Source organism: Psammomys obesus, unplaced genomic scaffold, assembly GCF_907164565.1.
Source record: "Psammomys obesus unplaced genomic scaffold, mPsaObe1.curated_primary_1811, whole genome shotgun sequence".
NCBI classification, from domain to species: Eukaryota; Metazoa; Chordata; class Mammalia; order Rodentia; family Muridae; genus Psammomys; species Psammomys obesus.
In genome coordinates, this window is record NW_026589732.1 from 9822390 (window position 1) to 9849820 (window position 27431).

A 27431-nucleotide genomic window follows, 5' to 3' on the forward strand; every position below is an offset into this window, starting at 1 on the left:
TCAGTAGGGCAAACCTAAGTGTGGAAACAATGTATGTTGTTACTCCTCTGTTGTCTCTTTTTTTCTCTTATGTGTGTGTATCCTGTTTGTATGTGACATGCACGCACAGGTACAACAGGTACCTGTGTGTGTGCGTACACATGCCTGTTGACACTAAAGGTTGATAGCAGGCTTCTTCACTTGAGATCTGAGACAAGGTCACTTACTAACTCTGGAGCGTGCTGATCAGGCTGGGCTGGCTACCAGTGAGAGCCTGATAGCCTCTTATCTCTACCTCCCAAGCACTGGGATGGCAGGCATGCCACCACAACTGACATTTTTTATGTGGGTGCTGGGAATCAAGCTTATGTCCTTATGTTTGGGTGGCAAGCCCTCTACAGACTAAGCTATCTCACCAGCCCCTCCCTTTTACTTTAAAAACTTTAAAATTTCTGTATGTATAAGTGTTTTGCCTACTTGTATGCAAACTCATCTTCACATGAGTGCCTGGTACCCTTGGGGGTCAAAAAAGGGGTCAGGGCAGGGGGAATTGGAGAGACGGCTCAGCAGTTAAGAGCATTGGCTGTTCTTCCACAGGGCCTCGGTTCAGTTCCCAGCAGCCACGTGGCAGCTTACAACTGTCTGTAACTCCAGTCCTAGGTGATCTGACCCCTTTTAAAGAGCAATATTCTTCCCTCTGAAATCAGTGGTTCCCAGGTATCAGTATGCATTATAGCCATCTGGAAAACTGGTTAAAAGGGATTACTAGACCTGACCCTGGAGTTTCTGTTTCATCGGTCCTGAGGAGCAGGCCTGAGAACTTGCATTTCTAAGAAGTTATCAGATGATGATGAGGTCAGACCTGGCATCAAGTTTAAGAACAACTGCTCTAAAATAATGCTACTTTAAACTATTTCCTAACCTGATTTGGTATGCAGAGGAAAGTGCACGAAAGGCAAGGACTTGCCTGTAGCCCAGAGGCTCAGTGAGTGGGTTTGTAGACCTGCTGGCAGCTTGATGAGGGACTGTAGCGAGAGGGGTATCGAAACTAGAGGGACACAGATCGCAGCCCAAAGGAACTGGCACTGAGAATGAAGTTAGCAAACAGCCTTGGATGAGCTGTGCTGGGAAGCCAGACAAGCCAGAGCCAGAGATCTGCTGAGGCCAGAAGTCATATGGGGTACAGCTGTTGTCCAAATCCACAGGCTGCTTGGCTGGCCTGAAGGAAAAGAGCTAGAGAAACTGGGACAAGGAGCCAGAAATGAGCTTCCAGGGTGTGGCTCTGTGGCAGTCTGCTGATCATATTTCTGGGGGACTCTGTCTCTCAAACCCTCTTTCTTCCTCCTGTGGTAGTGCTTGACACTCAAAAGGGGCCTTGGAGCTTCCCTCTGGTGCAAGTGAGGTGAGGCTTTGGAGATGAGACCAAATGCTCTTTCCTTCCCTTGGTTATGGGTCCATGGTGTCAACCAAGGGCAGCATTTTGACCTCTGATGTCCTGCTGCTGGCTGCATTTCTCTCCCAGAGAAAATGACTCAGCTTCAATGGTGAGCTCACTCCTTGGAGCCACCCGCACTGGGTTAGTGGATATCTGGCTTCTGTCACTTCTCATGTAATCTGGATAGTAGATTCCCTTCCCTTGATGCCAAAGGGGCTTCTCTGAAGGACTGCACACTAAACCTCCTTTCAGCTGGCAGGAGTTAAAGCTAGGCGTAAGCTCCCCTCAGTCTACCTAGCCTCAACTAAATCATTGTTTCCCTTTCTACCTCTTATCCCATTCATTGCATCTCTGTCCAGTTAAAAAAGGGTCTATTGGGTGCACAGTGTGTGGCCTGTCCTGTGCTCAGTGGGGACACAAGATGGTAAAAGTTTTGGTCTTTACAAAGACTCTGATAGGACACTTTCGTCAGAACAAAAACGACAGCCTACAGACTGGGAAAGGGTCTTCACCAATCCTATATCTGACAAAGGGCAAATATCCAGAATATATAAAGAACTAAAGAAGTTAAAAAGCAACAAATCAAGTAATCCCAATTTAAAAATGGGGCACAGAGCTAAACAGAGAATTCTCAATTGAGGAATACCGAATTGCAGAGAAACACTTAAAAGAAATGCTCCATGTCCTTAGTCATCAGGGAAATACAAATCAAAACGACGCTGAGATTTCACCTCACACCCATCAAAATGGCTAAGACCAAAAACTCAAGTGACAACACATGCTGGAGAGGATGTGGAGAAAGAATACTCCTCCATTGTTGGTAGGAATGTAAACTTGTACAACCACTTTGAAAATCAATCTGGCACTTTCTCAGACAATTAGGAATACTGATTCCTCAAGATCCAGCTATACCACTCCTAGCATATCCAAAATATGCTCAAGTACGAAACAAGAACATTTGCTCAACCATGTTCGTAGCAGCTTTATTTGTAATAGCCAGAAGCTGGAAACAACCCCGTTGTCCCTCAGTTGAGGAATGCATACAGAAATTGTGGTACATTTATACAATGGAGTATTACTCAGTAATTAAAAACAAGGAAATCATGAAATTTGCAGGCAAATGGTGGGAACTAGAAAAGATCATCCTGAGTGAGGTATTCCAGAAGCAGAGAGACACAGGGTATATATTTACTCATAAGTGGATATTAGACATATAATATGGGATAAACATACTAGAATCTGTACATCTAAAGAAGCTAAGCAAGAAGGAGGACCCTGGATAAGAGGGTCAATCCTCACTCAGAAAGACAAACGGGATGGACATTGGAAGGAGAAAACAGGGAACAGGACAGGAGCCTACCACAGAGGGCCTCTAAAAGACTCTTCCTAGCAGTGTATCAAAGCAGATGCTGAGACTCATAACTAAACTTTGGGCAGAGTGCAAGGAATCTTAGGAAAGAAGGGGGAGATAGAAAGACCTGGAAGAGACAGGAGCTCCAGAAGGAGAACAACAGAACTGGGCCCAGGGGTCTTTTCTGAGACTGATACTCCAACTAAGGACCATTCATGGATAAAACCTAGAAACCCTCCTCAGATGTAGCCCATGGCAGCTCAGTCTTCAAGTGGATTTCTAGTAAGGGGAACAGAGACTGTCTCTGACATGAACTCAGTGGCCGGCTCTTTGATTACCTTCCCCTGTGTGGGGAGCAGCCTTGCCAGGCCACAGAGGAAGACAATGCAACCAGTCCTGATGAAACCTGATAGGCTAGGGTCAGATGGAAGGGGAGGAGGAGATGAGGGATGGAGGGTGGGATTGGGAGGGAATGGGAGTCTACAGCTTGGATACAAAGTGAATAAACTGTAATTAAAATAAAAAATAAAAAAATTTAAAAAAGAAAAAAAAAGACTGATAAAGACGTAGCTAATTCATTGTGATGTAAGAACGATTCCTCAAAACAGCTCATGCCTTTTCAAGGCCTTGGTTTTTACTGTCTTTCTGACTAGATAAGTCTTCCTCAGACCCTTTCATAACTCTTACCCATGCCATTCCTGAGTAATGTCAGAAAATTGAATCCTATTTATTCCGAGTACGTTAACTCCATGAAATTTACTTGTTTACTTTATTTCTTCCATTTAAAATGTCTCATGTCATTTTCTCCTGTTATTTTTTTCCATGTGTATATGCGTGCTGCGAGTGAATGTATTCCATTCACATGAGTGGGGCACCCATGTGTCAGTAGTCACTTGGCTTTTATGTGGGTTCTACGTTCCGGCTATACAAATTCTGGTCCTCACTCTTTCGGTACAAGAGCTTTAACCACTGCCCCACCCCCCCCCATTCTCTTAACAAACTTATTCTACCAGCCAGCCTCATGGATTCTTATTGTCTTTTTCCGCATTAGACTGTAAGCTCTTTGAAGCAGGCCTTCGCACTGACGATTTGCGTACAACTGCAGAACCGGAACCTGATACTCTATGCTCGGTTCGCTTTCATTCCTTTATATGTGAACGCCCACATGAGTTTTTCTCGAGTTATCTAAGTGGAGATGAAGGCTGTCTCTCTGGAGAACCTTTTCAAACCTTCCCAAGCTTTCAAGTCTGCATTGCCTGCTCCGGCCGTCCTGAGCAGATTCTAATTTGCTGCCCACTCTCTTTTAGTCAGGCACTATGTTCGGGGCAGTAGAAACACAGTATTTAATATGTACAGTCCTCAGCATTCCCTCTTTCATTTCAGAGATGACCCTGGATCACGGAGAAAGGCTTGGTTACGAAGCAGCAAGGTGTCCAGCTACAAAGCCCTAATAGACCCATATCCACGTTTCTGTAACTTCCTCCTAACCCTGGTCCTGGGGCCCTTTCAGGTTTCCACCACGACCCCTGAAGACCTTTCCCCACATTTCCGATGATTCTTCATCCCGGTTGGATAGCTGGGCCTGGCCTACACTCCAAGGCTAACTGGAGAAATGCTGTAGGTGCGGGATACATCCTGGGCACAGCCCGCTCCCAGGCCCGGCTGCTGGGGGCCCAGTAGCTCTTTGCAAGACCCGCAGCTATGCCACAGGAAAAGGGATGCAAGCAAACGGCAGCTGCAGAAGGAAGGCGCAGGCGGACAGGCAACGCTCCATCCTCTCCTCCGCGGGTGCGGGCGCCAGCGCGCGCAGGCGCATGCGTGCCGCGCTTGCACCCCGCCCTCCCGCGGGCCACCCTTTCACCCTGGCAACCGCGGCTCGGTGGCGGCGCGCGCACGGGTTGGGCGCGGACGGGCGGGATCTCTGCGGGACGGGACCGGACAAGCCGGGCGGCGGCCGAGGTAGCGGGCGGCGAAGGCTCCTCCGGCTCCTCACTCGGCTCCGGGGACAGGGTCGGCCCGGAGGGCTTGGTCCCTCGCGATGGACTCGCAGAAAGTAAGCCGGGCCGGCGGGGGGGGGCGGGGGGGGGGGGGGGGGCGCGCGGGGCTCGGCAAGGGAAGGGTGAGACCGGGCCTGGGACCCACCGGAGCCGACCCGGTCGGACCTGAGTGCTCGAAGGCTGCGGGGGCCGCGCCCGTCATCCGGGCGACCTCTGCCCCGCGCTTGGCTCCGGGCGGGGACTGCGGGGCGGACACCGCGAGCGGCGCCCGGGTCCCCGCCGGCCTCTGCGGACGCTAGGCCCCTTTCTCCCCGCAGCGTGCTCCCAGGGTGGGTCCCTCCTCTGGGTGCCTCCCCGGCAGGCGTGAGGACCGTGGCTCAGCCTCGCGTGGTGGGCTCTCTGCTGGCCCCGACACTGGTGTCCTTTTCTTCCACCGATTCTTTAGCACAGTCCCTGCCCTGTAGGTCCGGGGACCGAATCTCCTTTGTACCGCTGCCCACTGCCTTGCTGGTGGTTTATTTATAAGCAGATCTCAGTGTTTCGCCCAATTGAGGAAAAAGGCAGTTGTCAGGGCCGCTGCCCCACCCTTGTCCGCCTGTTGGTATAACTGGTCACAGTTACCCAGTGATCTTCTGGAATGTTCAATACTTTGGGAACAAGTTAAGGAAAATCTACAGAGTAGCCTTTTTGATTAAGTAAAATACTTGGAGAGTACAATTGCAATTGAATTTTTAACATTCATTACTAATCCCGGTATAGAAAGAATAAGCCACCCTGCCCACTTTGTTATATTATAATGTAATTGCAACATACTCTGCTATAGGAAAGAAAAAAAGAGTGTTATTAATAATGCAGCAGGGAAAACAAGGGCATATCTAAGAGGTCATTCTTTTTTACTATTATTATTGAATAGAAACTGCCGGAAAGGCTTATAGACCAACTACAGTTTTTACCTGGATTCACCTTCTTGCTGAGGGTGTGGGGCACAAATGATGGGTTGCATTGAGCATTTACTATTGTAGTATTTAACAGAAACGCACAAGATTCCATTGTGTGTGCTTGCCTTGAAACCCATGTGAGCATATCCAGTTATTATTTCCAGAACTATTACTGTAATATCTTTTAAAGATATTAGTAGGACGTCTAAAAAGTTTTGTGTATTTTGAATAAGTGTAAATTTAAAGCATTCTCTACCTAAGCTTATAAACCATTGCACAGCTTATTAGAGAAAAGGCGCTTTTTTTTGTAATGGATATTATTAGCAAAGGTCAAACGAAAGAACAAGTGAATCAGGAATATGGAAAGGTGAGTTGCAGGGCGCAGTATGATTGCTAGCTGTGTGTGCAGAGCCAGCCACCTGTCAGTCTCCTTCATCATCTCTTCTGTAGAAGTAAGAACATAGTATGGGAGGTTAAAACTGGGTAAAGTATTCTATTTTGAAAACAGTATTTTAAAGTTTGTGAGTAATTAGTACTAAAATAGTCTGTGCATGGTAAAAATACTAAAAGTGTTTTAATGTACAATAAGATGTAGATCATCTTATTGGGGGGCCCAGGGGAACCAAGTGTTTGAGGTTATGAGTTCTACAGTGGTGTGCCAGTAAGCCGAGGTTTGAACCAGATTGTTCTTATTTCAGACAGTGTATTTGTGCACTCACAGGCTACCATATATAGTTTCCCCAGAGGTAGTGAAGAATTAGCTGTTCTTTTTATTGGTGCTGACATATCTTAATAGAATTAAGTGTGTTGAATTTTGTTGGAGCTATCAAACAATCTTTCTAAAAAAGAGAACTTGATCTAAAGCTTATAACAAATATCTGGTGCTCATGCTTGTAACTCAGGCTGTCAGTCTGAGCTTCCTTTTCTTATGAATTGCTGTAGAATCAGTCACCTGCCTCAAATAGTAATAAACTAAGCTGGGTGTTCCTGCCTGTTACATAAGACAGTAGTACACCCATAGCATGAGATTTAGAGACTACTTCCTGTTATAGAATGTTCAGACTGAAATGGTAGCAGAGATGGTACCTCAGTCTATAAAGGAAGTAGTTACATGCTGTAATTTGCAAGGAAGGCATTGGGATTTGAATGAATTGAGTTATTAAGAGGAGCCAGCTCTCTGGTCATTCTTTATGGGCCATCATAGCTTGGATAATTTGCCATTAGTCTCCATTCTGTCTATAAAATAGAAACAATCACTCTTTAAGAGTGATGAGGACTGTGTTCATTTCAAGAAAACCACCTAACAGTGTTATCTGTTAGCTTTTGCTAATCTCATAAACTCAACCTCAAAATAACGCTTTTCCTTTCAAATCCTGTCTAGACTTCTTTCAGGTGTGTTTTCTACTTGTATACCTTTCAGTTATTCAGCTGCTGTTTCCAAGAAAAGGTTGTTAAATCCTAATAGAAAAAAGTTGAGAGTTGTGAGTCTGGCAGTCTACGGTAAAGACATTAACTGGACATCGTACAGAAGCTTGCTGCTGGCCACTCAGCACATGGGTCAGCTTCCCCAGCGGTTTTTTTTGTTTTGTTTTGTTTTTGTCTGTGGAAACGACTTCAGTGTTTTGTTAGCAACAGATGCTGTCTCTGAGTAGAGGAAGAAGACGCAGTTACTCTGGGTATGTAAGGCGTACTGTAGGATACAGAAGCAGTATTATCTCCTAGAAATGAACAGAGGGGTTTTGTTTATATTGAGTTTCTGGGACACTTCTGTGAGCAGGATGTGTTATGGATAGGTAGCTTTGTTTGAACCTCAGACCTTTTGAATATGTCCTTAAGTGGTTTTAAGATAAAATCTGGAAGGTTTTGTTACCTGATGAAATGTGCACATTCAGAGAAAACACTGAAGCAACTAAGACAGTTGTACTTTTTGCACACTTCTGTTTTGAATTTGGTAGTGCAAGCTAAATTTTTGGTACCGATCACTGACATTCATAGTGGTTCCTATTTCTAGGAAAGGCGCTTGTTACAGCAATGAGGGTGGGAAGGCCGGGACAAAGGAAGGGGTGTCATAAAGAGCATGCTTTGTTAAATGCTTTCCTGTTTCTGAAGGTTCTTCCTACCTGGGTCGGAACTTGGAGGTCTCCTTTATACTACAGGCTAAAACTAGACTGGGCAGATCTGCATTTGTCTTCCTAATCTGTTTCCTCTTATAGCCTGATACTTGCTGTGCTATTGAAAGATCCATTCCATTTCCAAATAGCTATCCAGTTGACCTGCGTTCCATAGTTACTTGTTTTCAATTTTAAAAAGGTAAAGTTTTGAAAGCAAAGTGAAGAAGAAAGAAAACTGGTTATTGTGCATACAGTTCCATGTAGGGGACTCCTTTGAATTCTCTTGGCAAATTTCTTTCATAATTCGCAGAGTCACACAGCCAGCAAGTGGCAGTCTGGATTCAAACCAGGTATTTTTCCAGTAGTCCACACATTTTCATTACCTCACCTCAGGCCTGAATTCTTGGCTTCTAAATACTGAAACAATTATGGTAATTAAAATTTAAAATGTTAGGTCCTAACAGCGAGGGGCTGGAGAGATGGTTCAGCAGGTAAGAGTACTTCCTGCTCTTGCTCCAAGAGGACCAGAGTTTGATTCCAAGTGTCCATACCATATCAGGTGACTCACAACTACGCACACACCCTCACCCCACATACACATAATTAAAAAGAAAATAAGTCTTAAAGACAAATAAAATGTTACTAGGGACTTGTCAAGTGTAGCGAAGTGTTTGCTAGGTGGCATAGAACATAAGTTAGAGGACCATCTGGAGTCTGCTCTGCCTTGCCTCCCCAGGTAAGAGCACTGTACTGCACAAGCATCTGCTGCCCCTTGTTTCTTGTTCTTTTTGGAGGGTGCAGTGGGAATCTTACCTCTCCAAATAGAGCTGTAGACCATGAAGTGCAATATACATGAACCATATGAAGGCTCACAATCTCGTTACTCACTACAAGTGTCTTTCTTTTTTAATTGAACTTGGCAGTCTCTAAATATCAGATAATGAAACAGGATTTTTTTTTAAAGTTTTAACAATGCTTCTTTGCAATGCTTGGCTGAGTGTAAATAGGATTATTCATGCAGCAAGCACATATTGGATGTTTGCTGTAGTGAAGTCTATTCCACACTGACCATACTCTGAAGCAGGTGGACTTGTCAGCAACCGTTACTGCTTTCACCTCAGGTAGTTTTCCCAGCTCAGCATTCAGGTATTGATGTCTGTTGACTGATAGTGAATTAATTTTAATATATAATATTTATTTTTAAATATAGTGTTTAAAGTGTTAGCATAGCTAATCTGTGCACCTCTGCTAGATTATAAGTATAAATAATACAAGAGTATTGCAGGAAATGTTAGCTATGAATAAATGAAAGTAAAATCACCTGTAATTCTGTACCTTGAAGATAACCACATTCAACATTTGATTTGCTGATCAACTTTTTATGCAAGTAGGACTGTAAAACATTAGGTATCATACTACTTGTATTGCTTTTTAAGTTACCTTTTTATAATATATAATGATCATTTTCATTATTTATTACCATTTACAACACTTAATAATGTTTTTGTATGGATGTGATTCTCGATTAATCTTGATTGCTAGCCTTTTGTTGGATGTTGATGTTGGTCCCAGGTTTTAAGATTATAAATAATACTGAAAGGAACATTATTGTAGCCAAGCCTCTGCCTATAGTCTTAATAAACTGCTTGGCATAAATTTGGAGAAATGGAATTACCAGTTCCTTAAAATTCTTGAGATATATTGCCCATTTGTGCTTCAGAAGGTTGATGTCACCGTCAGTGGTGCTTGAGTGCCTCCATCGACATTCTCTGTGTGCCTCCTTGACCTCTGCTTTGTTTGTTAGAATAGTGCATTTTCTCTTCTGCTCAGATGGCCAAGTGGAGTAGGTAAGTACTTAGTCTATGCCCATGGCTTATGGGCTGAGCCAACAGAGTCAGGAGCTTAGAGCTCCAAAACTTGAAAACTAAAGGTATGTAGCCCCAGGCCTTACAAGCCAGAGCCATCTAGGTGTATTTGCTCAGGTAAGAGGCTTACTGCTCAGGGCTCTGACTGCCAGGGCGTGAGCAGGCAGAGCCTCAGTTCTAAGCAATGGCTAGTGAGAGCAGCAGTCAGCACCGGACACTTTCTCAGGTCTGGTGCTTTGGGTGTTAGAACCCTTACTGGTGAGCGTTTTTCACTCTTGTTCTGCCATGTCAAGACCCTCAGCCTTTAGAGACTCTTAAGCATGCCAAAGAGAGCAGTGCCTGCAGGCTTGTCCACCATCTTGCCTTTATGCCTTCTCTGTACTTCTGCCACCCTTCATCATGTACTGCCGTTTCTTCTGCCACTTCCGTTCCTGCTGCTGTCAGGACTTTTCACTGTCTTCTTGGTTGTGCTGCTGTTGTGGCAGCCACTCCACCTCCACTGCTAGTTACTTTTCGTGCTACCATGTCATCCCATTCTACTTCAGATTCATCAGAAGAGGGAGAAAACAGGAAACAGGACAGGAGCCTCCTACAGAGGGCCTCTGAAAGACTACACAGCAGTGTATCAAAGCAAATGCTGAGACTATTCATAGCCAAACTTCGGGCAGAGTGCAGGGAATCTTATAAAGAAGGGGGAGATAGACCTGGAGGGGATAGGAGCTCCACAGGGAGAGCAACAGAACCAACAAATCTGGGCCCAGGGTTTTTTTTCTGGTACTGATACTCCAACCAAGGACCATGCATGGAGATAACCTAGAACCTCTAGAACCCCTGCACAGATATAGCACATGGCAGCTCAGTCTCCCAAGTGGGTTTCCTAGTAAGGGGAACAGGGACTGTCTCTGACATGAACTCAGTGGCTGGCTCTTTGATCACCTCCACCTGAGGGGGGAGCAGCCTGACCAGGCCACAAAGGAAGACAGTGCAATCAGTCCTGATGAGACCTGATAGGTTAGGGTCAGAGGGAAGGGGAAGAGGGCCTCCCCAATCAGTGGACTTGGGGAGGGGCATGGGAGGAGATGAGGGAGGGAAGGCAGGATTGGGAGGGGGCTACAGCTGGGATACAAAGTGAATAAACTGTAATTAATATAAAAATAAAATGAAAAAAAGAAAGAAAAAGGATTCATTGGTAGATAAGAAAAATGTATTGGGCCTAGTAATACAACACTTGTAGCATAGGAGGATGCTAAACAGTGAGCTGAACAGCTTGGTTAAACAGCCAAGAGGAGGGTGTGGCATACAAATGGAGGATGGGATGTATGCCAGTCATTACACCAGCTTCCATTTTCACCAGTAGCTACCTTTTGCACAGTTAGTGAGGAGGTGCTTCTCCTCCATCTTGAGTGAGAGGAGCTACAGGGTCATCTAAGTTTAGCAAGGTTTGTTATCCTGGCACAAAGCTCTCCAGGGCCAGCATAAGTTGGCTGAAGTGGTTGAGACTTGAGTAAAGTCTCCTGGAGCAGGAGTTCTGGCGTCAGATGTATTGATAGTTGCAGCTGGAGCATTAATTGTAAAGTATTCAAAGCAGCCAAGCTACCATGAGGGCAGTCTGGCCGTTTGCCAGAGAAGGAATGTCTGGCATAAGAGAAGGCTGTGTACTGCTATTCAGGGGCTTGAACAGATGCTCCGGGTTTTAACTCAATGACAGAAAAAACCTTATGTGGTATTTACAATGAAGACTCAAAGAAAGCTCACCAGAAAGCTGTTTTCAGCAGTGTTTAACAGTGCTTTTGCTTACTTAGCCCCTCCTCCAGTGCTCTAGGAGTTGTTGGATGCAGCTCATCCATCTCATCTCTGACACCAGTAAATCTCTTTAGCCTCTCACACGCTTACATTCCCTGCCTCCCAGATGGGAGACGACCTCCTCTGACTCCCTGTTTTCCTCAGTTCAGGGGAGAAAGGCATGCTCCATCCTGCCAATTCTTTTACTAGTCTTAGGCTTTCTTCTAGTTGATAAGTTAGATGACCAGAATTGCTCGTTGGCTCAGTCAAGGTTATATTTACGCCCAGCCCTACCTCGCAGTGGCTCACTGAATTTCCCACAAATTAGTTACTTTATGATTGTCAGATTTCTGACATCTTGGTTCTCCTTTCTTACTTTCTTGCATCATGCCTGGACCCACCACTCCTGTTAATATTTGCAATAGCTATACTCACCTACTGGAGGAGGCTTTCTAATTTTCAGCTCTTTTTACCTAATTTAAATGAGGACCAAAGTATGAAGTGATACAAGAACCACTGTTTTGGGCAGCAGCTAGATTCACTGGTCCCTTTGCTTTCGTTACTGGAACGTTGGCATTATTTCTTCCAGCCCCAGTGGTGACAACAGCCTGCACTAGTGTAAAAGCTGACGCTCCTGAGACAGTGCCTGCATTTGAATTGTGACTGCGTGTGACTTAAATCCAGTTAATTTCTGAAATTTTTCTGCAGCCATAAATTGTTGAAGACCCTTATAATGATTTAAGAAAATGTCCTGACATTGGAGGTTTTTTTTTTACTAAATAATAACTTACTTGAATATAAAAGTAGTTTGGCCTCTTCAAATTGCAGGTACGCTAATGATTTTCATGGTGATTCTAGTTTTGTATGTCTTAACTGTTGTAAACATGAATGTGGAATTTGTCTCAGAATTCTCTTGGTCTGAGGAGCTGCTGGTGGGAAAGCCCATGTGTCAATCAGTCTTTCTTTCTTTCTTAGATTTATTTATTTATGTATATTAGTGCTCCATCTGCATTACACCCAAATGCCAGAAGAGGACATCAGATCCCATTATAGATGGTCATGGGCCACCATATGGTTGCTGGGAATTGAACTCAGGACCTCTGGAACAGCAGCCAATGCCCTTAACTATTGACCCATCTCTCCAGCTCAGTATTTCTTAATCATGCCATATGGATGATGATTGATGATATAAGCTAGAGTTTCACTTATGGTTTGAAGCCATTTGTTCTAAAAACAAGAAGTTAATGCGCATCATGTCAGGAGCTTGTTGGACTGTGTAGACTCTAGATAAGTTGGCAGAGTTTTGTTGTTGTTGCTACTGGATGCAGCTAAATTAAGACTCAGCACTGGAGTTCTCAGATGTTGCTGGAGCCGTGAGTTAGGACAATGCCATTTCGAAGTGGTGAGCGGCAGCATCTTAGCTTCCAGTTTACAAAATGTTTGACGTGTAGGGGGACCATGGATTGAATCTCGGAAGTCTGCTGAGAGCCCTGTGCTAAAAGGCTATTCTCCAGCAGGTGACATTGTAGGAGGAGAGGCGGGTGGTGTTGAGCGTAGTGGGCTCATGCCAGCCTTGACAGCTCGCTCTCTGGCTTCCTGGTGATGGTGGTGAGCAGTTTCCTCTGGCCATCACTTCTGCCACAGTGACGCGCTGCCTTTAGGTTGAAAGTGCTGGCGCTCACCAGTCATGTGTGAAACAGAAGGGACTCTGTAGGTTGTGTGTTGTACTCTACTTTGTCAGTTTCATGGTTTTTTTTTTCTAGTTTTGAAGCAGATTCATATTTGTTTTTGATGCTCCTAGATGTGTCAGTTTCTTCCTCATGAACCTCTGATTTTTTCCATATCAGATATTAGAGTATAGTAGTTAATGTTAATTTCTTTCATCTGAATCCTGCCTCTGGAACATTAATTCTGAGTTTCTTGACAAGCTAGTTGACCTTCCTTATGCCTTGGCTTCTTCTTTGGAAAATGAAGATAATACTATCTTACCTTATGGGTGTTTTGTTTCCATGTATATCTTGCTGTTTATGCATGTCTGATGCCAGAGGAGGCTAGAAGAGGGTGGTGGATTCCCTAAGACTGAGGTTACAGCCATCTCTGAGCAGTCGGATGGGTCCTGAGAACTGAACTGCGTCTTCTGAAAGAGCAGCCAAGTGTTCCTAACCACTGAGTCCAGACACATTTATAAGAATCTTGAAAAGATTAAATGAAGATGTAAAGAGCTTAAGATGGCCTTGGCTCTTGACAGTATGAAAGTGTTACTGTACATTTGACCGGTCTCTTCATTATGCTTGTGTTTCACAATTCATCCCGATTTATAAACATAAGTTGTGTTGCCTTGAGGAAAGTGCTTTAGGCTCTGTGCATCCCAGATTATGTTGATCCAGTCTGGGAACAGTGGCAGCTGTGTTAGGCCAAAGTGTATCAAACACTCTTTTTTTCTGGTTGGCTTAGCAGTTGTGTTATTCTGAATTCACAGTCAATAACTGATAGGCTTGATTCTGATGGCATGGACTTCTGAGTTGTTCTGTTGACTGCACTGCATGACCAAGCATGGCAGCTAAGGTACACATCTCCTCTGGAGAAGTGTGCTCTGTGTGTTTTGTCTTGACCTGGCATACTTGGCATATGTCAGTGACTGTCTTCCAGCCTATTTAGAACTTTATTACAAAATATAGTTATCTGTATAAGCTCTGAATGATTTGTATGGCCTTCGCCTGTCGGTATTTATCACAGTATCTATTAATGTTTTGAAGGTTAACAGGAGGCTTGAGATCTGACATGAATCCAGGATCCTTGTAGGCACCCTTTTGTGCAAATGGATTTCCCATGGTGTGGATGAACTTTCATTCGCTGCTAAACTTGATACTGGCACAGACACCACAGCACTCACCGTATTAGCTCTGTTTAAACAACATTGTGTATGCCTTAGAATTGTATTTATGATCAGGAGGGTTTATATGTTGTTTTCAGGGTCTTTTACTTCATACAAGAAGCACTGGGAAGTCTCTGAGAAGTGTGGTGGTATCTTATTGCTTTATTACTTTAATTGAAAAATAAAAACTGATTATTGGGAAGAAAACATACCTGAGGATGGTTGAAAAGTTTTGTTAGAGTATGGGCTTTGCTATAGATTGAGACATGATAATGACTTGTACTGGGGTTGTTTAGAATTAGTAACTGTCTAGAACTATTTAGGATGTAAAAGTGGTAGAACTTGGTGGCTACGTGTAGGTTATAGAGCAGAGGGGAGCTTTTTTCCGTCAGGCTGGCGGCGCGAGCGCCGGCGTGCTCCTATCGCTTGGAGCTAACCGCTGCCCGGCGGGCCGCACACGCCGCAGCCAAGCGAAGATGGTGGGCCGGAACAGTGCCATCGCCGCGGGCGTGTGCGGTGCCCTCTTCATCGGGTACTGCATCTACTTCGACCGCAAAAGGCGGAGTGACCCCAACTTCAAGAACAGGCTTCGAGAACGAAGAAAGAAACAGAAGCTTGCTAAGGAAAAGGCTGGGCTTTCCAAGTTACCTGACTTAAAAGATGCGGAAGCTGTGCAGAAATTCTTCATTGAGGAGATACAGCTTGGTGAAGAGTTACTAGCACAAGGAGACTACGAGAAGGGGGTAGACCGCCTGACAAACGCAATTGCTGTGTGTGGACAGCCTCAGCAGCTGCTGCAAGTGTTACAGCAGACGCTCCTGCCACCGGTGTTCCAGATGCTTCTGACCAAGCTTCCAACCATTAGTCAGAGAATTTTAAGTGCTCAGAGCTTGGCAGAAGATGACGTGGAATGAGCCGGCTACCGTGGAATGAGCCCACTATCAACATCATAAATTTCAGTAAATTGTTAAACGGCTTGGAAGCTGATCTGCTATGGGTGAACAAGGGCAAATATGTCTGTTAGGAGCTGCCCTACTCTGACTCTACCAAAGTAAATGTGTACTTTGAGTAGATCCATTGTCTGTTCTATTTATTTTTTCCAGTGAAAAGTATTTTGATAGAGCTTTTCATTTTATAAATACACTGAGTTAAGCAAAATATTATGGATTTCGTTTGTTCTTAAGACAGTCAATTCAAATGTAAATACAGTCGAGTCTTACTTAGGTAGAACTCCTGGTGATGACTTTTACAAGCTGGAAAAGAGTGTAAAGGGTAATCGAGAGGTGCACATTTTTAAGGACCGGTACATTTGACTGTAAGTCACAGAAACTTGTGTTTGTGAAAAGTGAGCATTAAAATCTTACAGAGACAAATATAAATAAATCAGAAGGGAGGAAATGATGACAGCTGAAATTTTTGGATTTTGGCTTGCAAAATCCAAAAATCCTTAATAGTATCTGGAACATGAAATGGCCCAAGGGTCAGTGAGGGAAGATTGTGATATGTTGACTTGGAGACACCCAAGTGAACTTTCAAGTAGGAAGTGTATTAAAATGGCGTGGGGCTGAGAGGAAAGGCTCAGGCCTGAAAGCTCTGGGTCTCCTGCTGCTCTGCAGCGTCTTCATGTTTGTGGCGACATCAGGCTTTGCCTCCTACCTCAGCCTTGTCAGTTAATCTGTGTTCTCATTATGAAAACTATTGATGAAATTTGAAGTTCTGGGGGTATTAACTGGGGTACTTGGATACAGGATATATTTATATCTCCCCTGGCATGTTGCCTGTTGTATTTAGAAAATACTTAAAAAAGCAAACAAACGAAGAGCCTGCTGCTTTGACACCTCTTCAGCTTGTTCTCCCTAGCATATGTCCTTGAGTATTCTCACACCATTTCTGTATTCGTAGCTTCCCTTGGATCCTGTCACCCTAGAGAAAACTCTTGTCTGACCCCCACGTAAGGTTAGGTTTACAAAGACAGCTCACATTATTATCCTTTAGGGATTTTTAAAAATTAATTGTTTACATCTCCTCTCCTCCCAGTCCCACCCTCCCTCCCGCATCCCCTCTCCGCTATTCCTCAGAATAGGGGAGCCCCTCTACCCAGACACGCCAGCTCATGTATTTACATGAGGTCTATTTTGTCTTCTTTCCTGTGGCCTGGTAGGGAAGTCCCATCGGGGGAAGTGATCTTAAAAAGCAGACAACATTGTCTGTGTCATAGATATCCCCCACTCCCCTAACTAATGGCCCAGGAAACCTCAGGTGTTGTACATAGGGCTCATCTTCTTGGGGTCTGTGCACTGTAGTATGTCCATCCTGTACATGACTAAAATCCGCTTCTAGTGAGTACACATCATGTGTGTCTGTCTGGGTCTCTATTATCTCGGGATGACCTTTTCTTGTTCCATCCATTTGCCCACTTTTATTTCCTTGTGTTTAGTAGCTGAGTAGTCCATTGTACCACAGTTTCGTTATCCATTCTTTGGTTGAGGGACACCTAGGTTGTTTCCAGCTTCTGGCTATTACAAATAAAGCTGCAATGAACATGGTTGAGCAAATGTTCTTGTTATATGATGGAGCATCTTTGGGTGTATGTCCGGGAAGGGTGTAGCTGGGTCTTGAGGGATGGCTATTCTCAGTTTTCTGAGAAAGTACCAGATTGATTTACAAAGTGGTTGTACAAACCTTTAAGGTTTTTTAAAGTACGTTTTGGAGATGATTGTAGTTTATCTTAAATATTTTGATTACTTGTAACTTGTCTTCTGTCCTGTTCCACTCCAGATTCTTCTGTGGTTCTGTCATTTCCATTCTGGGTTTTGCAAGTCCCATTGTTGGAGCAGAGTGGCTGAAGCCCCTGGCCCTCTTCATAATTTTATAATTTAGTTCTCAGTACTTCCTGTGGAACTCGGATTCGCTTATTTACACTAAGTATAAACTACTGACCAGAGTACTTTGCTATCGCTCAGCCTCTCCATAAAGACAGATCAAAGGTCAGGTGGATTCAGAGATGCTGGGCCTTTTTCTTGGCAGGCTGTCCTTGGGGAAATTTCAGGTTATTAAATATAGAAGCACTAAATCTGCATTTGCTGCCAATGTCACATTGGTTTCTTTGGTTTCTGCTATTGATTTAGGTGTTGCTGCTTCTGCAGTTCATAATGTGCTCAGTAACTAAATTAGATTCCTTTCTTGTTGCTGTGATAAAAATATCTTGACAAATGTTACTTAAGAAAGGGTTTATTTAACCCACAATTCCAGGCTTTACAGTCCATCATTATGAGGAAGTCAAGGAGGTGGGAACTTGAAGCAGCTGGTCATATTACATTCATAACCAAGAGCAGAAAGCAGTGAATTAATGTCATATAGTATAGTCTTCAGTTTGCTTTCTCTACTCCTCATCCTGCCCAGAGAATGATGCCATCCACGATGAGTAAGTCTCCCACCTCAATTAATATAATCAGTATAATCCTCCATATACATGCCCGCAGGCCAACCTAATCTAGACAGTCTTTTGTTCAGATTCCTCTCCCGGTGATTCTAGGTTGTGTCAAATTGACAATTAAAATTGTCCATCATGGAGTTGGAGAAATGTCTCAGTGATTAAGAACAGTTAATGCTCTTGTAGAGGTCTGCAGTTTGGTCTCTAGCACCCACATGGTTGCTTAAAACTGCCAGTAACTGCAGTTCCAAAGAACCTAACAACCTCTTCTTGTCTCCGTGGGCACATGGCCTCAGTGGCCAAGCAGTGCCCTCAAATACATTTAAAAAAAAAGTAATCTCATTAAAAAAAATTGTCGAAAATAGTTTTGAAAATAAAAGTGATCTTAAATTCAAGGATTCCAATGCCTTGTAGAGGTGGCTTGTCTGTTCCCACATCTCGGTATGTTTCATAGTCAAGGCTGCAAAGCTCTTGTCAGCTAGTCTGGCCTTTCCCACTGTACTAGCATCTGGGTTAAACTGAAATGTGAGCCTCAGAGGTTCTGCCTTCAAAGGATGAGAGTGTTTTTTAGAAATACAGTTCCAGCCTTTGAAGACCATTCTCCCAACTACTTCCTGGTAAACGTATAGTGTTTTAGGCGGCTCCCGCCGTTAACACGGGGCCTCTAGCACCACAGTGGGAGGACTCCTTTCCACAACAGCTGCTGAAGCACCTCCCAGACCAGTACAGTTTGAAAAGGCGTCTTTGATTCTTGGTTTGATAATAGCAAGAATTTCAAATGAATTTAAAGGAAATGGTAAAAATAAGATTAATTGCAATTTAAAGATGCTGATTTTTGAGATACTGAACAGGATCGTACAGAGTAGGCATTATACTGGTATGCTTTTGAGTTTGATAGCTCACACAACTACTGTCTCTAGGCACAGTCTTATGTTTGTCAGTTTCTATTTTTACTCTGTGATCTCCTAAAACTCCTCTCTAATGAAAAATACTGGTGATCAGTGTACATTTTATTGGCAGAGTGCATTTATTTTCCCCCTGGTTGTGGGGGTTTCTGAGATTCTTCTAGGCTACAAGAGGAATGGTGCATCTGCAGTATTTCTTTTAAGAGTTGATAACTATGTAATATTTTACATCTTCTAGTGGTAATAATTACACAAATAAGAACTTAGGAATTAGTGAAACTCTTGGACTCTAGTAAAGGAACTTGAAGTTGTTTGACCATTTCCATTTATATGCATTAGGCATTTAGAATTCAAGGATCTGGCATGATATTAGCACATAAGGAAAATCTGCTTGTTTAAGAAATAGTTGAGAAAACATTTAGATTATATTTAACTCCAAATTAATTGTATCAATAGGTGAGCTCTTTCTGCTCTTAGGAAATGATGGAATGCCTGCATGGTATAGGTCTATAAAGTTGGATTGCCTAACTTCTAGGCACAGGAGGCTGATTGAATTGTGATATGCTAGAACTGAAAATGCACATTAGATTTTGAAGGTGTATTATTAATACTCTTTACATAAAATTAGATTTATTCATGTATTTATTCATTGTATTTTACGTGTGAGTATTTTACCTGCATATTTGTATGTGTCCCACGTGCATGTTTAGTGCCTGTTGAAGTCAGAAGATGGCATCAGATCACTTTGAACTGGAGTTCCAGAAGCTTATGAACCACCGTGGAGGTGCTCACAGTCAAACTTTGGCCCCCTGAAAGAGCAACGAGTTCACCTAACCATTGAGCCAACTCCTCAGCACCTCATAATGCTCTCTCAAAAACAGGATCATTCATAATTGTTAAACCTTGCGGATTTTTTTTTAATTGGTGTCTTACTAGATTATTCTGTCCAGTCTGGCCTTGAGTTCTTGGACTCCTCCTGCCTCTGCTTCCCATGTAGCAGGGACTACAGCTGTGTGTCACCATCCCAGGCTATGCAGTGATTGAATACTTACTCTAAGTTAAAATGATATTTTAGGTCTATTAGGTTAAGTAAACTATCACAGTGAATTCACCTGTTTCTCTTCCTTTTGTGACGTGGCTGCTCTTGGTCCACACTGTTTCTGCTGGACAGCACTGCTCTAAGAATGAGAACAGTGCAGCTGGTAACTAGCTCTGACTTCTAGCACCTTTATTAAACAGGGGTCTGTTACTTCTCGGCAGGTAGGTAACTCATAATGATACAGAGGGTTTATTAGGAAGACATAATACAATTAGAGTGTTTAGGTATGTTTGACTGTACATAGTACACAAGAAGGAGTTTTTAAAAGCAAGGTTTTCGTTGGAAAGGTCCATGGAGCTCATAGTTTATATAGCTGAGGCAACATGCATTTGTCCTCAGAGTTCCTGTCACAACACTCTCCACAACGTTGCTCCTGAAGTGAAGTAAAAGTGGGGGAGCATTTGTGTTTGGGTGTCCTCTCTCTGAGACATTTGCTCCTCTTATGTGCCTTTGCTTTACCATTGCTTTACATTTTTACTTGGTTTTTATTGAGCACACGCAAATCATGATTACTGAAACTTTCTTGTTTGGCTGCCTCCCTTGGGACCTGGCACTTGTTTTCCATAGACTGAGATAGCTTCTTGAAGACTCTTTCGCCTCTGTTCTGGTGCAGTGTCAGCATCTTAAATGACCCTACAGTTTGCTACGTGCACATGACCATGAAGAGAGCTTAAGCAAGTATGAGTCTCTGCTGTGAAATTTCTACAAATTGCCTCTGTCACTAAAAACTTAACAAACCAGATATTTGGTCCATCATATGGGGTATCAAATGGCACAAATTAATTGGGTTTAGAGACAGTATTCCAAAGTGGTTGAGGGTATGGGCTTTGGAATGCGGCCGAGTCAGCCCGTATCTCTCCAGCTGTGTAACTTGGGCAGCTAGTTAAGTCTTCACTTTCTTAATCTTGTGTGGGATGGATGTGCCAGCTTTCTCTTGCTACAGTGTATATCTGCAGTAACTAAGAAGAGGCTATTTTGAGCTCAGAGTTTTATGGGTTCAGTCATTGCTTGTCTTTGGGCCCTTTGCCTTGAGGCCTGTGGAGAGGACAGCACATTATGCCACAGATCATGTGATGGAACAAAACTCAGGTTATAGCTGGAAGTGAAGGAGAGAAGAAGAGATTGGGATCCCCCCTTGAAGAGCACACCTGTATGAGCTACTAGCTTCCACTTAATGATTCCACCACCTTCCAGTAATGCTACTCTGGAGAAGAGCTTTTAAGACGGGTGTCTTGAAGGAACATTGCAGCACTAAGCTATAGCACTTGCCCTTATGAGCACCAGGAGTGAGGCAGCAGACATTCGCTATCCAGAGTGAACCAGGTCACATTACCTCTTACCTGCAAACAGCCAGAGGATGGTGTTGTACTGTCCTTACTCTTGCAATACCAAGAGGGCCTGACTTTGGCACATATGTGGAGGACTTGGATCTCCTTTTTACACCTCTTGGGAAGCACTGTGGCCCCTCTAACTGTGCCCAGCCCTCTTCAGAGTCCTGACTGCATGATTGCATTCTGATCTGTATACATAGCCTGGGAAGAGCACGGGCAGGCTCAGCAACGAATGCTTGCTGCCTGTAGCCCTTTCTGTAGTATAACCTCATTGTATTATTTTAAAATAGCACAAAGATGAGGAGGGGAAGACATAGTGTCAGTAAATGAAAAAAGCAGAGAACGCTGAGGTTGAGCCCAGGGGTGATAATGCCTCCTTATCTCCAGGGAGTGTGAGAATTAGGTGAGATTGTTGAAACTGTTTTTGGTTTTCATTAATGTTTGCATGGATTGTCCTCTCACTTCATTTCCTGAGCACTTCATATATAATCTTTTTATCGGTGTACAACTGTGTATTGAAGAGACTCTTGGTCCTATGAAATTGTATAGGCTTTGCAATAGTTAAGCGTGTAGGTACTTCGAGGAAGTATCCCATGCCTCTGAGAAATGTTACACAGGAAAAGTACTTGTATTTGGTTTTTACTGAGTTTTCCCTTGTTTTTACTTGTGAAGTTATTGAACAGTTAGAGCTGTACTGTCCACTATGATAATATAGGTCACACATAGCACTATACATTGAAATTAACTAAATGGGAAGATATCATCAAAGCATATTATATACATGTCTGAAAATGACATCAGACCATTATTTTATACAATTAATGTATTACATAAGGGAAGAACCCCTAAAAAGAGCCATAAATTTAGTTCTTCAGTTGTGCTCCCACATTTCCAGCTAGTTGTTATTAGTTCTAGGTGATGAGTGGCTGTTCTGGAGAGCTTCATGTGGCCACTTACAGAGAATACATTTTTTAGAGAATACATTTTTTTTTTTTTTTTTTTTTTAGAATAGGACTGAGTAAAGTATGAGAAAACTAAAGAGCCACATGTTTTATTTGACTTGGAGGCATTATCAAAGTCTAGTGTGTTTGCCACTAGAATAGTTTATTTCTTCTGGTTCTGTGGCTTGTTATGTGATTAATACTGTTCTAGTTGCAGATTTGCAGCTTTTCATATTTCTAAAATTTGTCCTTTTATTTTTTTGTAAATAAATACGTTGGACTTCAGTGTTCCCTCACATTTACTCTTCATGCCCTGATACTGTGTTAGAAGTTTCTGTTTGCTTCAATATTATGGTTTTAAATAATTTAAAATAATACTGTAGATATGAAATAGAGCCAGGTGTAGAGGCCAGTGTCTTTAATCCTAGCACTTGGGAGGCAGATGCAGGCAGATTTCTTCAAGTTGGGGGTCAGCCTTTTCCACAGTGAGTTCCAAGCCAGCCAAGGTTATATAGAGAGACCTTATTAAAAAAAAACACATGTAATAGTATTGCTTATTTTTAGACTGAAATTTATTGAGAGGATTATATTGTATACTAGGAAGTGCAGAGTTTAAAACAGGACAGGTCCACAGCCCACCTCATCTAACCACAGGCTTCTAGAAAACAAAGAGAAGCTGTGCATTGCTCCTGTACATTGTATGTGCACCCTTACATAGGTTTCTCTAGAGAATGTTTGTTAGGAGATTTAAATTTTTCTTTTATGAGAAGATAATCTTGTGTTTTAAATCCTAGGAAGCTCTACAAAGAATTATTTCAACTCTGGCAAATAAGAACGATGAAATTCAGAACTTTATTGACACACTAAATCATACACTGAAAGGAGTTCAGGTATGAATATTGCTATTAAAATTGTAGAGATGAATGAGTACTTTGAAGTATCAATAACCCTTCATTGACATTAGAGTATAAGGTAATGCAGATGGTAACAGGGTCTTCAAAGGACAGAAGAGCAAAATCACTTCCCGTGTCACTGCTGCATTCTGCACAGGAAAGCAAGTGTTGAGAAACAGCTAGCCTCATGGTTACCTATTGACGTGCAAGTATTAGAGTCCTGCTCATTGCTCTTTGGGGGTTTTCTTTACGAATTCCAATTAAGAGCAAATGGTGCCTCTTGAAAGCAGTGGAAAACACACCATTTCTTTTCCTGTACGTATATGAGGGTGTGCAGATGATAGGACTTGGTTGGAGAAGTAGAGAAAGTAAGACAGAAGCAAATGGCACAGTACTCAGGTAGGCTAGACGGATGCTTAAGGAAGGGGCCCACGTTGGAGCAAATAACTTTTTAATGCCTTGAAGCCGCATATTGAAGTTTATTATTTTTCTATTTATTTGGGTGATTGATTGATTGTGCATTCATATTTTTGCCTGCATGTATGTCTGTGTGAGGGTGTCAGCTCTTGAAGTTATAGACAGTTGTGAGCTGCCATGTGGTGCTGGGAATTGAACCTGTGTCCTCTGGAAGAGCAGTCAGTGCTTTTAACTGCTGAGCTATCTCTCCAGCCCCCTATTATTTTTCTAGTAGAGCAGTGGTTCACAACATGTGGGTCACAACCCCTTTGGGAGGTCACATATCAGGTACCCTGCATATCAGACGTTTTCATTACTATTTATAACAGCAACAACATTAGAGTTATGAAGTAGCAAATAAATAATTTCATGGCTGGGGATCCCCACAGCATGAGAAACTGATTAAGGGTCGCGGCATTAGGAAGGTTGAGAAGCACTGCGTTAGAGTGAGGTAGTTTATGATACAAATCTCTTCTTCCCTCTGCTTATGACTTTTAGTTTGTAAATGCTGTGTGGTTCTTCAGCAAAATTTTTCTGTTTTTTAAACAGGAAAATTCTTCCAACATACTTTCAGAGTTGGATGAAGAATTCGATAGTTTGTACTCTATATTGGATGACATGAAGGAAAGCATGATTAACAGCATCAAGCAGGAGCAAGCGCGGAAATCGCAGGAGTTACAGGTGAGAGTGCGCGGCTACTCAGCACAGTGCGCCATTAGTGGCTGGGTTTCTGAGACAGAAACAAGTACCTGAGGGATCATATCTTTGTCTTCCAGAGTGGATTTTAACATGGCTTGGGTCATAAATATCTTTTTTGTTTGTTTGCTTTGTTGTTTTTTAATAAATATCTTTTAATATTTTTAAAAATTATGGTTAAAAATAATGTAGAATTTACTGTTGGCCCTTTTTAGAGCTTGTTGAATCATACTGTTGTTTAACAGAACTCAGGGTTTTTTTTTTTTTTTTTGTCTTATTACAAAGCTGAAACTCTTCACCCCTGACATAACAATTCCTCACTTCCCCCTCTATCAGCTCCTGGCAGTTGTGCCATTGTTCCATTCTTTTGATTACTTAGATGTCTCATGAAAGTGGAATTATACAGCATTTGTCCTTTTGCAACTTGAGCGTAATGTTCCCAAGATGTGACCAGGCTCCAGCATATGCCAAGATTTCCTTATGGCTGAATGACATCTCCTTATACACCAGATCATCTTTGTTTGTTCTTCTGTCTGTGAACACTGACCTGTCTGTACATCTGACTGTGAGCAGTGCTGCTGTGAGTGTGGACAGGCAGAAACAGCTTGAAGACACTCTTTCTTCCTTCTTTTGGCGTGTACCCAGAAGTCCATGTGCTGGTCATGTGGCAGCCACCCTTTTAGTTTTCTTCGGTGCCTCATACTCTGTCCTTCGCTGCCTGCACTAGTTGATATTCCCACCAGCTGTGCACAGTGAGTTCAGTTGCTTCATCCTTATCCACATCTGTTTTCTGGTTTGTTTTGTTTCAGTGGCAGATATTATAAAGATAGAAAAATAGGAATCATTTCTTTGTTTGTTTTATTTTTTTGTGTTTTGTTTTGTTTTGTTTTGTTTTTTGAGACAGGGTCTCACTATGTAGATCTGGCTGTCCTGGATCTCACTTGTAAATGGGACTGTCCTCGAACTCACAGATCCCTCTACCTCTGCATCCTGAGTGCTGGTATTAAAGGTGTATACCAGTACACTTGGCTATAGAGCAATATTTTTGCTATGGTTTTGATTCCATTTCTCTAGTAATTAGAGAAGGATGAACAGTTTTTGTATGCTTCCTAATCTCTATATATTTTCCTTGAAGAAATTTTTAGTCATTTTTTCTGCTTATTGAGTAACTTAATTGTTTTAAAGTTACATGCTTTTATTTTTACACATCTTAGCTATGTGTTTATTTTGAATGTTGTTTTCAGCATGGCTGTGTTGGGATGTTGGACCCAGCCAGAGCTGTGTATGTATTGTGCACATGCTCTGCTTAGCTACATGCCCACTGCTATGCTCTGGGTGTTAACCCTTGACAGAGACTGTCTTCTAGTCTGTATTTTGCCTTTTTGCTCTTGGTTGTTTTCATTGTTCTATAACTATAACTCTGTTATGATTTAAAGTAGTCTTCAGTACTTGAGTCACATACTCACTTGACTCAGATTGTGCTAACTTGATTCACAAATTAAAGATGGTTAAAGAGCATTTTGTGAAGAATGGAGAGTGAACAGTCATGTGCTCCCTGCTTGCTGTAGCCTCGGCATCTCAACACAGACCCACAGTAGGAAAGGCAGTCTCTTCTCTCTCTACTTCTTGTGAGATTTTTTTGATCTTCAGCTACATTTTCAGCTCTGTGAGAAACCTTATCATCAAAGGAGATGGCTAGCAATGTTGCCAACAAGACAGATCCTCGTTCCATGAATTCCCATGTATTCATTGGGAATCTGAACACTCTTGTGGTCAAGAAGTCTGATGTGGGGGCCATTTTTTCAAAGTATGGCGAGATTGTGGGTTGCTCTGTGCATACGAGCTTTGCTTTTGTCCAGTATGTTAATGAAAGAAATGCCTGGGCTGCTGTAGCTGTAGAGGATGGCAGAATGATTGCCGGCCAGGTTTTAGATATTAACATGGCTGCAGGGCCAAAAGTGAATGGGGGAGAAGCAGGTGTGAAACGATCTGCAGCAGAGATGTACTGTTACTCATTTGACTTGAACTGTGACTTTCAACGGGCCTATTATGACAGGATGCACAGTTACCAGCATGTGCTTCTCCTCCTGTTGCTCAAGCTGTGGTGCCTTCTAAACACCAACATGTGTCGGGAAACACCTTATGAAGGGACAAAAGTGGACAACGGGGATCTTCTTTAAAGTCTGGAAAGTTGATGACCTTCAGGACATGAAGAAGGAGCTGACCCAGATAAAAACAAAAAGTAGATTCTCTGCTGGAAAGCCTGGAAAAATTGAAAAAGAACAAAGCAAACAAGGAGACTTGTCTTTCATATTCCCAGTAGAGATGAAGAATGAAAAGCCTGAAGAAGAGCAAAGCAGTGCCTCTGTGAAGAAGGATGAGACTAATGTAAAGATGAACTCTAAGGAGGGTGCAGATGACTGCTGAGGAGGGTGACCTGCTGGATGATGATGATAATGAAGATCGGGGATGCCCAGCTGAAGATGATCAAGGATGAGGAAAAAGAGGCTGAGGAAGGAGAGGATGACTCTTGAGCACATAGCGGAGTTAGAAATTGTATCCCATTATTCATTTACCTGGGCGCTTGTGAGAGATCAAAGTGACACCAGATCCACTCCACTGGTATCTTCAGAACATTCTCACTCTTCTCCCTCTCCTATTCCTTTCTGTGTTCATTAATTCATAATTGCCCTTTGCCTAGTTCCATTTCTACTTTCTTTGATGCTCCTTAGTAGTTTTGTTAAGTCTTACCCTGTAAGTTTTGCTTTAATTTTGATAACTCTTTAACTTAACAATAAAAAGATGTATGGTTTAAAAAAAAAGTTAAACTTCATTATTTCCTTATTTTTCATTGCTGAGTAAAAATTTGCAGGTAAATGGTGGGACCTAGAAAGGATCATCCTGAGTGAGCTGTCCCAGAAGCAGAAAGACACACTCGGGATATACTCATTTATATAGACATATAACACAGGATAAACCTACTAAAATCTGTACATCCAAAGAAACTAATCAAGAGAGAGGACCCTGACTAAAACGCTCAATCCCCATCCTGAAAGGCAAAGAGGATGGACATCAGAAGAAGAAGAAAACAGGAAACAACCTAGGAACCTGCCACAGAGGGCCTCTGAAAGGCTCTGCCCTGCAGACTATCAAAGCAGACACTGAGACTTATGGCCAACTGTTGGGCAGAGTGCATGGAATCTTATGTAAGAAGTGGGAAATAGTAAGAGCTAGAGAGGACGGGAACCACAGAAGGAGAGCAACAGAACCAGAAAATTTAAACACAAAGAACTTCCCAGAGACTCATACTCCAACCAAGGACTATTCATGGAGATAACCTAGAA

At 42.7% G+C, this 27431-nt stretch overlaps 2 protein-coding genes and 1 pseudogene across 3 annotated transcripts in view; all 3 read left to right on the forward strand.

Moving 5' to 3' along the window:
* Positions 1–4659: 4659 nt before the first annotated feature.
* Positions 4660–27431, forward strand: part of Fsd1l (fibronectin type III and SPRY domain containing 1 like) — a 73527-nt gene continuing 50755 nt past the window's right edge. For both annotated transcript variants that reach the window (XM_055605334.1, XM_055605335.1), the window contains exons 1-3: positions 4660–4818; positions 22837–22932; positions 23941–24072. In XM_055605334.1, the coding sequence (XP_055461309.1) occupies positions 4804–4818; positions 22837–22932; positions 23941–24072 (243 nt within the window). In that variant the 5' untranslated portion in view covers positions 4660–4803. The remainder of the gene's footprint in view (positions 4819–22836; positions 22933–23940; positions 24073–27431) is intronic.
* On the forward strand, positions 14810–15247 carry LOC129675306 (mitochondrial import receptor subunit TOM20 homolog). Its single transcript, XM_055605336.1, has one exon. It carries the CDS (start codon positions 14810–14812, stop codon positions 15245–15247), a length of 438 nt encoding a protein of 145 aa, XP_055461311.1.
* LOC129675305 (heterogeneous nuclear ribonucleoprotein C-like) lies at positions 25713–26809 on the forward strand (annotated as a pseudogene).